Source organism: Phoca vitulina, unplaced genomic scaffold (genome assembly GCF_004348235.1).
Source record: "Phoca vitulina isolate PV1807 unplaced genomic scaffold, GSC_HSeal_1.0 scaffold12, whole genome shotgun sequence".
NCBI lineage: Eukaryota > Metazoa > Chordata > Mammalia > Carnivora > Phocidae > Phoca > Phoca vitulina.
In genome coordinates, this window is record NW_022589715.1 from 6,412,860 (window position 1) to 6,428,084 (window position 15,225).

The 15,225-nt window shown below is 42.3% G+C and overlaps 1 protein-coding gene across 4 annotated transcripts in view; it reads left to right on the top strand.

Moving 5' to 3' along the window:
- TMEM178A (transmembrane protein 178A) overlaps window positions 1-15,010 on the top strand; it is a 48,630-nt gene extending 33,620 nt beyond the window's left edge. For 3 of the 4 annotated variants that reach the window (XM_032410357.1, XM_032410358.1, XM_032410359.1), the window contains exons 3-6: window positions 3,018-3,131; window positions 5,553-5,690; window positions 7,068-7,076; window positions 14,029-15,010. In XM_032410357.1, coding sequence (XP_032266248.1) covers window positions 3,018-3,131; window positions 5,553-5,690; window positions 7,068-7,076; window positions 14,029-14,270 — 503 coding nt within the window. In that variant the 3' untranslated portion in view covers window positions 14,271-15,010. The remainder of the gene's footprint in view (window positions 1-3,017; window positions 3,132-5,552; window positions 5,691-7,067; window positions 7,077-14,028) is intronic. The other variant, XM_032410360.1, reaches the window with a different exon arrangement.
- Window positions 15,011-15,225: the final 215 nt, after the last annotated feature.

Sequence of the window (15,225 nt, forward strand, 5' to 3'; positions counted from 1 at the left end):
TTTTTTTTTTTAAAAAGGTTTTATTTATTTATTTAATTGACAGAGAGAGAGAGAGAGAGAGACAGCAAGAGAGGGAACAAGCAGGAGGAGTGGGAGAGGGAGAAGCAGGCTTCCTGCCGAGCAGGGAGCCCTATGTGGGGCTCGATCCCAGGACCCCGGGATCATGACCTGAGCTGAAGGCAGACGCTTAACGACTGAGCCACCCAGGCACCCCTCAACACAGATTTATAATTATTGGTTAATGCTTTGTGTCTTTTAAGTCAGATAGGAGAAAAAAAAGTTACAAAAAGCACAAACAATACATTTATTATACCTTAATTTTTCCTTCATTTCTGAAGGATGACTTTGCTGCATATAGAATTCCTGATTGATTATCTTTCTTTCAGTGCTTTGAATAAATCCTCTCACTCCCTTCTACTTCCATAATTTCTCATGAGAAATCATCTTCTACTCTTTTGAGGAACCCCTGTATGTGATAAGTTGCTTTTTTTCTTGCTTCTTTCAAAATTCTCTCTTTGGCTTTCAGGAGTTTGATTATGATGTATTTGGGTGTGGCTTGCTGTGAGGTTATCTTATTTGTAGTTCATCAAACTTAGATGTAAGAATGTATGTTTACATCAAATATTTTATATTTATTTCATCAAATATTCTTTTTGCCCCTTTTTTTCTTTTCTCCTTTCTGGGATTCTCATTATACTTATGTTGGTATGATTGATGGTGTCACAGATCTCTGTAGCTCTGTTTATTTTCCTCACTCTTTTTTCCTCATTTTCTTCAGACTGGATCATCTCAATTGACCTATCTTCAAGTTTGCTGATTATTTCTTCTGCCCCTCTAGTGGATTTTTCATTTCAGCTATTGTTCTTTTCAGGTTCAGAATTTCTATTTGTTTTTTTTCTTTTTATACTTTCTATCACTTTACTAATATTCTCTCTTTGGTGAGACATCATTCTCATGCTTACCTGTAGTTCTTTGGATATGATTTCCTTTAGTTCTCTGAACATATTTTAAGCAGCTGATTTATAGTCTTTGTCAGATAAGTCTAACATCTGGGTTTCCTCAGTGATAGTTTCTACTGGCTGGCTTTTTTCCTCACGCATGGGCCATATGTTCTTGTTTCTTTGTATGTTTTGTACTTCTCTATCAAAAACTGAGTATTTAAAATAATATTATGTAGCAACTCTGGAAATTAGATTCTTCCTCCTCCCCAGGGTTTGTTATTGTTTTGTGTTGCTGCTGTTGGTTTTTTAGTGTCTTTCTTTAACTAATTCTATAAAGTCTATATTCTTTGTCGTATGTGGCCCCTGAAGTCTCTGCTTGACTAGCTTTGTGTGAAGCTAATGGACAGAAATGTCCTTAGCTGCCTGGAACTAATAAGTCCCAGTCTTTGCTAATGGGCTCTGTGTGTTTGTTGGACATGTCTTTAACTCTGCCTTAGCCTTCACTCCCTGCTTACATGGAGCCTCAAGGTCAGCCTGAAGATGAATATCAAGTGGAATGACAGTTTTGAAAAATACAAATGCAAGCTATTAATACATTTGCAGCATGTTATCTGCTATTATTCTCATAGAATAGATTGTTTGTTCTTTGTAAGCACAGGCATTTTCTGTCTTATAAACACCTAACTCCTATGCCTTAGACCACATAACAACTGCCATGGGCTCATGCTGAAAAAAAAAAAAAGCGCAAAATAAAAGAGCTTTGAACTTTGGGAGAATCTGTGCTTTCATAAGGAAAAAAATAAAAAAGCTTCCCAAAAGCAGGGAGAGTCTTGGGCAATGTTTCTCAAAGTGAGATTCAAGGACTGCCTGCCTCAGAATTACTTGGGATGTTTGTTAAAGTTCAGCTTCCTGGCTCTATCCCAAATCTTTTGATTTAGAATGGGTGGGTCCATCCAGGAATCTGTTTTTAACTAGCTCCCCATTGATTCTTGATGTATACTACTGTGTGAGAAACTCTTCAGGGAAGATGATCCTATAGGTGCCTTCACTTCAGAGATGGGCTCACGATACAGGCTGTGCTCAAATATTAGTTTCCCCCTTTTAATGCCTGATTTCTAAAAAATTCACTTCATTTCTATAGTTCATCAAATTCTATCAATTAGAGGTTTATTTGCATCTATGAGGATTTTTTTTTTTTTTTTTTAGTTGCTGCCAGGGTTATCATAGGATTCAGGCTGAATCATGGGACTCAGGAGATTTCAGGGGAAAAATAAGCCCATATTTATTTATGCAATAAAAGCATGGGTTGGGAGGGAGGGTAGGAGAAGGTACCAGATAAATCAATGGGTACACTTGCCCGTTTCAAAATATTGCACGTAGGGCTGGGCATGCAACCAGAAAAGGTAGAGAGATTTTTTTTCTTTCTCCTCTCTACTTTTATTTTTATTTTTCCCCCTCTCCACCTATAATATTATTCTTTCTCTTGGGGCCCAGAATTTAGGTCAGTAAAATTCGTATTAAGGAAATACATCAGCTGCCCTGGGGTTAAATAGGCTCTTGAGGTTTGTCTGGTAACTGAATCACCACCTAAACCACCAACTAGAAGGTTGTCCTAATGGAATGATGTCTTCTGGTTTCCAAATAATACACTTCCTGATGAACTTTTTGATGCACCCTGTTTGAGAGCTTGAGATTGGATTGAGTTCAGACACATGTAATTTATCTGGGTTAACTTAAAATTTTAAATCGATTTCCCCCAACCATCTCTATACTTTAAGGCCATTTCTCCTTGTGGAGTTTTGTGTTTAGTTAATACAAACTCAGTGTTGAAAGACAATTAGGAGAGTTTAGATCCTTATCAATTTTAACACATTCAAAAGTGAAACATGATTTAAAAAATTATGTCATGTTTTAGGTGTTTCTTGCTCTGACTTGTCTGTATTACTGAGAGTCATCAAGAGATTCCTATCCCTTCCCCCATTCAACCCAGTTTAGGATACAGTACTCTGCCGTAGGTCTCCAGAATTGTATTACAAATGCCCAGACTAGTAAATCGCATTTCTTATTTCCTTCAAGGTATTGCACAGAGATGCACGGCTATCAAGTACCACTTTTCTCAGCCAATCCGCTTACGAAACATTCCTTTCAATTTAACCAAGACAATTCAGCAAGATGAATGGCACCTGCTTCGTGAGTATTTCTGGGAAGGGGTCAGAGAGAAAATGGTGTCTTTCTGAACAAAGAGTATTCCCACCAGCCCTCTCAGGTTTGAACCGAGAGATGTTGTGCTGAGCTTTTGTGGGCCTGTGGGCCCAATCCAACTCGGTCAGAGACTCTGAGAGTCATTTCACTATGCTGCAGTCAAACTTGTTTACAGAGGGAATGTGTGAATGTCAGTCCTGAGGCTTTGTGAGGCAGGGCAGTGTGTGATTCTGCCCTGGCAGTATCTGGACGCAAACGGCCTCCTGCATCTTTTCTTTACCAAGTCATCGGGTGCAAGGACCTGCTCTGCCACTTGTCTTAGTAAACCAAGGAGATTATACCTTAGGTACTCTCAGTTTTGTTTTGTTTATACAATATTCATTTTAGCCACCATGTCTATCTCAGGCCTTGGTATTTCTGCTAAAATATCTTTATGAGTGTATGTTGTAATTTTCTCAGAGGATGTCTGTCATTAGAGGATATCTCGATGATGGGAACTGCTCTTTTTCACTGTCAGGAAAATGTGAAAATCTAGAAAGGATCATGCAGTGTGACACTAAAGAGGGCCGATATTTACCTGAAAATTGTTGATTCATGCTGCCTAGTGATAGATGACTCAGGAAAGCAAAAAACTAGACCCTAGTCAGAGGTCGATGTTGTCATTTTCCAGTGAAATAAACAGCAAGGACTTTGGGGATCTTGTTTGGTGACCAAAGCCGCTGCAGAAAACCAAGCAGAATCTCATTTTGTGAGGAAGTCTCTGCAGATCAAAAGACTGTTTTGAATCTCAAACATATACGTGGAAGCTCTTATGATACTGCTTTAGCAGTGGTCTCATGCTATACATATTAGGATTGGCAAATTTAGGACTTGGAAAGTCATTGCCTGAAATGTGGTTTATTTCTTAATGGTATGACTTCCTGAAAATTCTTTCTTGTTGGCTGATCTTAACAAGCATTTCTCAGCAGATCTGAGTTAGAGTTTTGTGTAAGTGTTCTTACGTCTGAATTCTTTAGGAGCGTGTTTGGAGTTCTTTGTCTTAATCAACAGTCCAGAAAGCCCCGTAGTCACTGGTTTTAAGTCTGGTGAGAAAAGATCAATATAGAAGCCTGAGAAAGAACCTCGCCTCTTTACTGGAGGGGTCTGTGGCTTGCTTTTGCCCAGCAAGACAGTATTTGAGTGTTCTCTTTATCTTTTTTGAGGTTCTTACAGAAAGACATTTTCAGTATTTGCATGCATAGCTCTTTCTAAGAAACTCACATCTGGGGATCTGTACCAGGTTTACCAGATAAGCTTAACATGTCTGGTACTAATGCAAATCCCACGTAGATTATATCTGAACCTAGTGCCTTTTCATGGTCGTAGACAATAGAATTACTACTTAAACCACAGGGAATTTAGGAAGTTGAGACAACAATGGCTGACCTATTTCAACATTTCCTCTGCTCAGATGTGGATGTCGCAAAATGACTTATCCTCTTAACATTAAACTCAGCCCCTTTAAATGATCACAGCCCCTGGCCCTTGGCCTGAGGTGCCTCCTCTTCTAGGCAGCGATGCTCTGCTTTCATTTAGATGCTCTGAGCTGGAAATGAGAAGCCCCTTTAAAAGAAAGGAATGGTCCATGTGGGCCCAGAGCTGTTGACTGGCCTCTGGGGCAGCTGAGCTATGCTTGGGATCTACTATTTTAAGAAGGGTCATAGACATTTAGCTAACAATTTTTAAAATTCGATTTGTTAAAAAAAAAACAAAGAGGGAAGGAAGGAAATAGAAAAATAGAAGAAATTAAATAGCAGAGGGTGGGCAATCAGAGTGCTGCTGTAGGGTAGCGATCAGAGTGAAAATATGTCCGGGTCCCTGTCGTCGGTCCATATCTTGGTTTTGCCTCAGAGCTGGGGGAAGGGCTGGGCTTCTGGCCTAGGGATCGTGATTGTGTCTTTGTGACAAAGACAAATAAGATAACTGGCACCCATGGCGCTCGGTTAAACTGTATTTCACTGCAGCATACCTTGTAGGCTCTTTCTCCGAAGCCAGATTAAGTGTAGCCCCTTGCAGCGGTGGTAGGCGGCATTCCCGTTGCTCTTTTAAGGAAAGAGAAGATATTTCACTCTCTGTTTCCTAAGTAACTTGCTATCCATGACCCAAGTTGATCCGGGCACCGTCCTCTGCTCTGCTCTCTGCGTGGTCCAGACTTGTCTGTGCACGCAGAGAAGGTAGACTCTGACCCCATCTGTCCTCTGGTGGGAGACCTGGGGAGAGACTTCCCTAGACCACCCCAAGCCTGCAGACCCCAAGCCTGCTCGTGCCACTGACTAGCGTTTACCATGTACACCAAGCTCTTCATTCTCTAGTTTTCAGTAACTCTGCTGTTTCTCCTTCCCATTCTGAATGTCTGTGTTTCGAGAGTAGACCTGAGAAGAATCACCGCCGGCTTCCTGGGCATGGCGGTGGCCGTCCTGCTCTGTGGCTGCATCGTGGCCACAGTCAGTTTCTTCTGGGAGGAAAGCTTGACCCAACATGTGGCCGGACTCCTTTTCCTCATGACAGGTACGCTGAACACCTCAGACCCCTCTCTGGGCAGAAGGGAAGGCTGCTCTGCATGCGGCTGGCTTCGTTCTGCTCAGTTTGCTTTCACTTGTGAGAAAAGCAACCAGGGGCCATTTGGCTTTGGTGGGTGATACAGAACAACAGTGTTCCTAATACGGGCCTGGTTTCTCCACCCTGGCCCTAGCCCTGGCTGGGACTCTTGGCAAGCTCTGGCCATTGTTTATCGGGAGCTCGCCATGAGAGAGAGGGAGAGAGAGTGAGAGAGAGATCAGCACAACCACCCCCAGGGCTGGAAGTCAACTCAAAGTACTTCTCTTAGTGATGGTGTCTTTGGGGTCATTTTTACACACAAAACATTCATTCATTTCACTCCACGGATAGATTTTGAGGACTCACTATGTATCAGGCACTACTTTAAGTACTAGAGACACAGTGAGTAAGGCAGACAAAAATCCTTCTCCGTTTTCATCGTGGGGAGACAAGAACTTGTGATAGTAATAAAAGCTTTGAGGAAAACAAACAAGGTGGATTAGGGGGTTCGGGGAACACCTTGCTGAGGTGGCGATTTCCCGGCCAAATCATGAAAAGCAGCCAGCCCTTGGGAGTGTGCTGTGGGGCGAGCCAAGCCCTACGGGCAGGGATGGGTTGGTGTATTTTGAGCCACAGAAAGAAGACCAGTGTGGCTGGAGGGCAGGGAGATGCACAGCGGCTTGGATTTCAATCTAAGGGTAATGGAAGCCACCGGTTTTTTAAAGATTTTATTTATTTGGGAGAGAGCGAATGAACTGTGGGGGAGAGGCAGAGGGACAAGCTGACTCCCTGCTAAGCACAGAGCAGGGCTTGACGTGGGGCTTGATCTCAGGACCTTGAGATCATGACCTGAGCCAAAGTCAGACATTTAACCCACTGAGCCACCCAGGCACCCCAACCACCTAGAGGTTTTAAGCAGAAGAGAGACTTGACCTTAAAGCAGGGGATTGGAAGGGGGGTGGTGTGTGGAGACATGACTGTGGTCTTTTTGATTAGCAAGTGAAGGAGTCAGGAGCTGAACTGACAGCTAACACTGAAGGTGGCTACAGGGAAGAAATCTTTTTTCCTTCTGCTCCTTCACCAAAAAAATTAATGTATTGGTGATTAGTGAATGTCAAATGAACAGTTCCACAAGCATACTCAGAATCAGAGCTAATACGACTTTGGATATGTAGCCATTTTGAACAAGCCTATTTCTGCTTCTTTGGAGTTCCGTTTTTCAAGTGACCATGACTGGGTTTGCTAGCGCTTCTCACTTAATGGCCCCTCACCCACGCCCACGTTAACTGGAGGCAGCAAGACCTGACATCATTGGCTGACACCATTTTCTGTCTGCCTGTCTTTCAGGGTTGACAGGTAGGTGGCGCTTTGCTTTCTGGTCAGCCAACCTGAGGCCTGAGTAACCCAAGTCACAGGCAGAGACCCTTCCTTCTAACTGCCATGGGCCCCTTTCTGTCCCTGTGAGTAACATGGGTCATCGTTGTAAGCACCCTGACGGAGCATTCGGAAATCACACGGCCCCCGAAGAGTCTCAGCAGAAAACCAACGTAAGCTCTTCACATTTTGGTGACTACACTAGGACTGTAGCCCAAGGAGGCTAAAATTCTAGTTCCTGAGGTTTTGGAGGAGGATTTGAACCCTCGGGCCTAGCCATTGGGTGCCTCATTTAAAACCCAAATGACAGAACGAGTGGGTCAGGGTAGCAAAGAAGCAGAGAGGCGTGTTTCTGCCCAGAAGATTCCTTTAAGCCGCAGCTGGGGCATAATAGTCATTAGAAATCTTGTCCATTTTCTTCCCTCCCCTTATTAGCTGAGCCCCCATTTTCCTGACTCGTGTCCTGGTGTTCATCAAAGAACTGCAGATTCACTGACCCCCAACCCTGGAAAGGCCTACATCACGTCCCCTTGTCAGGAAAATGAGGGGAGCTATAGACAAGAAAGCCTTAGGGATGGTTTTAAAACATACTTTAATATGGGTAATGCATAAATAATTTAGGATGCTCTTAGATATAAAACAATTATTAGCGGTAAAATAAATCACTGGGCCATAAAAGCCAGGGCTAGCGAGAGTTCCTGAGAAGGTCGTGGGCCGGTCTGGTTTTAGATGAGAGGAGAGTGGTTTTTGAGCCCGGGGTGAGCACAGAGGAGACCTACTTGCTCTTGCAGGGAGTGGATATGCTGTGTTGTGCTCATCTGTTCCCTTTCTGTTGGGTTTAGAGAGGTTTGTTTTATTTTTTGCTGTTTTAAATACTGCCTTTACCTTTCCTGTGTAAACACCGGGTAACTACAAGAATCCATTGCCTGAGATAAATTAGCTGGAGGATGTTCACGTGTGGTAGCTGCAGAGGAGAGCAACGAAGGGTTAAAAGAATTGATTTTAATTAAGCAGAAGTGTCTTCAGCAGCCCTTGTCAGCATCTCTCCCACAGATTTCTGATGCTAAACTTAGCCGCTTCTAATGCGCTGGCATCTTCATTCTCCGCCTGAACTTATTAGCCAAACCTTCAATGAAGAGCATCAGTGATGTGACAGTTTGAGATGTTAAAATGGAAACTTTGAAGCAGTCTTCCTCCTTCTGCCTTATTGCTTGCAGGCAGCTCTTGATTACCCACATGTGGACCAGCAGTGCTGGTGCTCGCCCCCTTCCTCTCCCCTGGGGCCTCTCAAAGGAACCAGGCTGCCCAGCAAAGCTCAGGGACGGTCAACACCCGTGGTCGGCTATCCCTTCCTTTGCTTCAACGCATTAAAAAAACAAACAAAAAACCCAAAATGAACAAAAAACAAAACCAAAAAAAAACACAAGAAAACCACTATAGCAGATATATGGAATTATCGAGGTTATCCATTGATTATGACCTAAAACCACAGTTCCTGAGTGCCTGAGTTGAAACACTGGGAGCCAGGTGTGTTTTGGAATTCAGGATTTTTAAGTTTCATTTTAGAAAGGTAAATATGGTGCATAGATCTTATATTATCTAACACCCTCAGCAGGGTCTGAAATCAAATCCATTAACATTTCTGCAGCAAAACATATGAATATTCACACTAAGCAGGATCAATAAGGACTATAAATAGCCTCATGTCACATCAGGTCAGGCTTTGCATTAAATAAGATTGCTGCGATCTTTCAGGGAAAGATGGGATGTTTTTTGGATTTAATAATTTCGGTTTGTGGATCTTCTATTTTGTTTTTTAAAGTTTTGTCTGTTTCTTGCCCATTCATTTAGGAAAGACAACTTAGGAATGGCTTTTTGAGCAATCTGTGTGAAAGTAGCATGAGGCATTTTTGCTGGAAGAGCAAAGAGACCAGGATGATGGGCAGGCCATCTTTTGAAGGAGTGGAAAAAAAAAAAATCAATGCTTATGCCTTTGGGTGTTGCAGTTGCGTTATTTATCAAGCAGGCTAACCAGGGTGAAGCAGCTCCCACTCCTTTCACACCGTTAAGCACATCAGAGGAGGATGGTCAGAAGAGGGGGCCCAGTTACCCTAATTACAGCTCGCCAGTTGGCCGCGGGCACCTCGAGGAGTTCAGGGAAGGAAATTGGGTTGATGATCTGGGATGGCTGCATAAATTTACTTCCATCCTGATCCGAAAAGATAGATCCCTTCCAACCCTATAATTCTGCAAAATCCTTGTATCTTCTAATTAAGAATATTGGTGGAAAGCTTCTTAATATAAGAAAAGTAGTCTCATCCAGGGCTTTTCAGAACCAGTAACTCTTTACTCTTTTGAAGATGCTAACCGGCAATAACCATGACCCAGCCTAGGATTCAAGCTGGGCTGAAGAGTATCATTGCTGGCTGCCGGGGCTCCTGGCTGGTCAGGGAGTGAGCAGAAGGGAAGGAGAGTCTAGGAGAAGAATGCAGGAGAGGCGACCTCTCTCCTCGTGGATCTTCAGGAAGGATCATTAGATGTTGAACTTTTTGAGTGTAGGGTGATACCTTATTTACCTTTTCATACCCTGCCCCATACCTTGCATTAACTGGATTGCTACTGACAAATGTGCTGTGTTATCTGCAATAACTTGCTCCCTGGGTAAGTCCTACGTGGGGTAATTTGGGATGACCCGATCCTTAGGTTGGTAGAACTCAACGTGTTGTAGAACTCAGGTTTTGTTTGGCAGGTTTTGTTGACTCCACGTGCTCAGCACTACTAGGATCCGTGTGGAACTTCAGTCTAGGGGGTGTCTACTACCTTGCCCCGAGATGCATTCTGGGAAATGGAATGGAAAGAACACCTGGGGTTCCTGATCACAGCGACGTCAAACCAATCACAGCTGTGACCAATGAGGACTGATTAAACCACCTCTAAGATCAGGACCGGGGTGGGACGTAGTAGATGCTTGATAACTAATTGCCGAATAACTGATTAAGTAACATTTAAAAATAGTAAAATCTTGCTAAGACCTATAAAAGAAATAGAAATATACTTCATACATTGACTGCACACAAATACGATGTTATGGGCTGAGTTGTGTCCCTCCCCAAATTTCTATGCTTGAAGTTCTAAACCCCAGTACTTCACAATGTGACTATCTTCGGAGACAGAGTCTTTTAAAGAGGTGATTAAGGTACAATGAGGTCATTAGGGTGGGCCCTAATCCTATAATATGACCAGTGTCCTTACAAGAAGAGGACATTTGGACACAGTTACAGAGGGATGACATCGTGAAGAGACAAGTAGAAGACGGCCATCTACAAGCCAAGAAGAGAGGCCTCGGAAGAAGCCAGGCCTGCCAGTAGCTTGATCTCAGACTTCTAGCCACCATAACCATGAGAAAATTTCTGTTGTTTCAGCCACCTAAGGTTCTGGTGCTTTGTGACGGCAGCCCGAGCAAACATGTGAGCACTGCGAGATGTGCATATGGAGCTAAAATAAAATTCCGCAGTATCAACATTGACCTAAGACTAATAATCCAGCTACAGCAAAGATGTTTTCCTCATTTAAACCACACTTGGTGTCTTTGAAGTGAGGCTTTTTTTTTTTTCCTTTTTAAAATATCTTGAGTGGGTTAGGCCTCTTTTACAAAATCTTGTTGGGCAAGTTGGAAACAATGCTTTCTCTCCTCTCAGTATGTTTCCTGGTAATAATCAGAAACAGGCCTGCCCATCCCACAATAATAGCTGTGGCAGCTCTCTGTGCAAACTCTCTGAGAAATGTGAGGGTCTAACAGAGAGGAACTCTTGCATATTATGCTTTTTTGTCACTTCTTGCTTTCCTCTTTCTCAGAATAACTTCGAAAGCGTCTTGGAAGAATTAAAAATGTCACCGAAGGGCACCCCCATGAGGGCATCTGTGGGAAGGGTGAAGGGCGGATGGGGGCATGTTTGTGGGCTCATAATAACCCTGCCAACCTGGAGCAGAGTGAGTAAAGGCAACAGACAATAAGGCAGGTTTTTGTCAAGGTTTGACAAGTGCCCTCTTCCAAAAAGAACTTCAAGGCACAGAGATACATATATATCACCATAAAATAAATAGAAATAAGTGATACAAATAAGACAAAGGAGCAATCAGGTTTGGGAGGCAAGATGGATCTAAGGGTGAGGTCAGTGGCAAAAGCATGACATGAAGTGCCCGACTTTTGCTCACGGTGGGCCACCGATTAGCTTTAGGGGGTTTCAGCAACTCCGTCAGAGACAGAAGTTTCTATCAGAGGCATCGTGCACAGTGACCCTGAGGTCCACAGACGAAGGCACAATCCTTCATGACACCTAGGGCAGAGAAAATCATCCTTCTGGTTAAGGCCTCAGGTTAGCTTATTTCTTATAATCCTTTTCTATTCCGTGTGAACTGGTGGTGTTCTGCTAAAATTCATTTCACCAAAAGCAACTTTACGGGGTTGGCAAGGGAGAAGTGCTAACAAAATCAACGTTTGATATAAAATCAAAGGGAGCATGTATAGTATATACATGGCTTTCTTCTTCTTCTTTTTGGGGGAGGGGTGGGATGGGGAAGTGTTCTTGCTCCATGCCTTATTTTGGAATAACAGAATCACAGGAATTTGACATATAAGGGTTTTCAGTAACCAAGTCCCCCATTTTTTTTTTCCCTAGATGAAGAAACTAAGACTCAGAGAGGTTAGGTAATTTCAAGGTCGCACAGTGATTAGCAGTAGATCTGGGGACCAGAATACACATTTCCTACATCTCAGCTCAATGCATTTGGACATCAAAGGATGCTTAAAAGTCTTAGTTTGAACTCAAGTTATCAGAGGTCATTAAAACTACATTACTCGTAAAAAGCCTTGCTTTTAGGCATTCAGCTCTGTGCAGACAGTTGAATGCAGAACAGAGTTGTTTTTCCTGTGATCGGGTCATTGTTCTATTATTATATTTTACCTGTTGATACTCCAGAGATCAATTTTTTTCTAACTGCCTTATTGTTCTATTACCAGCATTCCTTAGAAGGCCCTTGTTATATATAAATATTGTCTTTGTTGTGGTGCCAGTGAAAGCATTCATGTAAATGTAGGAACATTTGCTCTTCACAGGGTTTGAAAAAAAGCAGAGGAGTATTATTTTTTGACGAGTCCGTTCCTTTATGAAAGAGTTATTTCCATCATGATCTTTGGAAAACTCAAAGTGATATGTTTGCCATAATAATCTGGAGCAGGAATTCAGAAGATAAGATTTTATCCTTTTTGGAAAAACAGAATCACTTTAGATTTTAAAAAACAGAATTAGACAAAGCGTAGGAAATATCAGATTATCGCAGATCAAGTGTCCTTTTAATTTGAAACATTTCTTTTCGAAATGCACATTTGGGAAAGGGTTCAGGCAATGTGCCCTTAGGCGATTTGAGTGCAGGCAGAATTCTGGCACTTAAAAATGGCACTGAGGTCATCTTTATTTCCTCCCAATTGCTGCCTGCTCTGAATTTGGTTTTCTGCTAGTGTTTCTGATCCCCAGAGCTCTGTTAAAAGATCAGGGGAAATCTGTTACTTCTGGCCCTCTCTTTTTAGTCCCCAAATCTGTGTCTCTGTTACCTATGGAGATGTTCAATATATCCCCAATATATCCCCAGAGCAATTTGCCAGCCAATAGATGCAACCTCCATTGTATGCGGGATAAACCAAAGTATGAAGAAGAGATTCAGAGGATTTGGAACAAACTGGACATTCCAGTACTTCATTGGGTGTGCATTTCTGTTTTCATTACCCATCTCCTGCAACGGCCTCCTTCTGATCCCCTGCCCATCCCAAAGAGCATCCTTAGGGGTCCACTGTGGTGGAACAGAAACATCTATATCCTTGGAGCATCACTTAAGTACTAAAAATACTGTGTTTGGGAAATTTTTATCAGTCCTGGTTTTAGTGTTCTGGAAGGACAATTAATTATACATATATGTATTGGTACAAAAAAGTAAAATTGGGGGTCTGTCCACTTTCTTTATGTCACCCAAATTGTCTCCTATATTCTGAATGATTGAAGTATGTGATCTCCTTACTCAGCTATTTTATGTCAATTCCAACATCCTGGATTTAATTTGTATCATTTAAAAGCTTTTATTTGGGGCTCCTGGGTGGCTTAGTGGGTTAAGCGTCTGCCTTAGGCTCAGGTCATGATCTCAGGGTCCTGGGCTTGAGCCCCATGTCGGGCTCCCCGCTCAGTGGGGAGTCTGCTTCTCCCTCTGCCCCTCCCCACCATTCGTGCTCTGTCTCTCTCAAATAAATAAATAATAAATTTTTTAAAAAAGCTTTTATTCATTCATTGAAAAAACCCACAATGATTTGTTGAGGCCCTAGTATGTGCCATGCTGTGTACCTTAAAACATAATTTAGCACATGAAAAATTCATTTAAAATATTATTTACAGGGAACATGATGAATACTAACGATAATGGTAGCTGAAAAGGAAAACAGACATTGGATGATGCTTGCAACTATATAAAAATGTGTCACATCAGGTATAGAAAAAGGGGAAATGAAGACTGGTATTAGGTGTGAGTGATTCTAGATCTTTTCCTTAAAAACAGAATTTTTATTTCGCTGTTTTAAGAACAAAAACCAAAAATAAATTCAAATATACATACCATCCCAGCAAGATAATCCTGAATAATTCAAGTTATCAGAGTCTTCTCCTGTGTTCTTTACTCTCCAATACTTACTGTACAGTTTGGCGCATGAAGTTTGTGCCAGTGTTTGTTGAACGAATTCAAGTTAATTCCAGTGCAAGAATTATAGATCCTTTGCTAATTTGGAGTGAGCACCTCATCGGCTGACCTGATTTTCACAAAGGCCTGTCTGGCCTGTGCCTTGTAGCAGGCAACACTGTAACCAATCATTCTGTTCCCTTTGCTTTATTTGTAGGGATATTTTGCACCATTTCCCTCTGCACGTACGCTGCCAGTATTGCCTATGATTTGAACCGGCTCCCGAAGCTAATTTATAGCCTGCCTGATGACGTGGAACATGGCTACAGCTGGTCCATCTTTTGCGCCTGGTGCAGTTTAGGCTTTATTGTGGCAGCTGGAGGTCTCTGCATCGCTTATCCATTTATTAGCAGGACCAAGATTGCACATCTAAAGTCTGGCAGGGACTCCACGGTATGACTGTCCAGACTCAAGTTCACTGCTTGGTGGCCCGTCCACGGTGTGGACGGCTCCTGAGAGGAACAAGGTGGAATTCAAGTCGGGATCCCAAGCACAAAACGGTCTTTTACATTCCAACCTGTTGCTTGCCAGCCCCTTCTGGATGACTGATAGAAAAATCATGCAAGACCTCCATACCTTTCTACGGACAAGACTACTGGGGATTCAAGTGCTTTAATGACTATTTATGCTTTGACTGTGAGACAGAGGGAGCAGTGCCATGGAACATTTCTAGGTTTAGAAAAAAGAGGAAATTGCAATGGAAAAAATTTGTATGATTGCCATTTATTTCAGAGAGTTTGTATATAACAATTACCTGAGAGTCATTTCTATTTGCAAAAGGATTCATAACAAAGCGAGTATAATTTTCTTGTCATCGTACCATGCTTGTTCAGTTTTCAATGCGGTATCTTTGGAACTTGTCCTAAGGGTGTCTTGTTATGTCAGCACCAGATATCTGTGCATTATTTGTGGATGTTCCTTGTCAACAGGAAGATTTCCTCTTCTGTTGCCTTATTTATTTATTTTCAGCTGAAGTCTCTTCTCTGTCTTCGTATTAGAATCCGAATCCTAAGGAAAACAGACCAACCGTGTGAGAGCTAATCCGTGACACTATGCAGTATTGTTCGATGTCTTACCTGTTGTTTAACCTCTGTCTCTGTTAACTGGATTTCTGCATTAAATGACTGCCCTCTTGTTAACTTGGGTGTGTCTTCTTTCAGGGGTGGCAATGGGTCTCCTTAGCCTTGCGGACAGAGGGCAACTCTACTGTTTCCGTAAGACTTATTAAGCCTTACTAATTGCTTCATTTCAATTAGGTTGGTGATTAACCTGCTGTTGACAAAAGATGTCATTTTCAAACTTCTCTAGAAACCTTTACCTTAGTATTTTAAGTTTTCTTCTCTCTCTTCCTTTA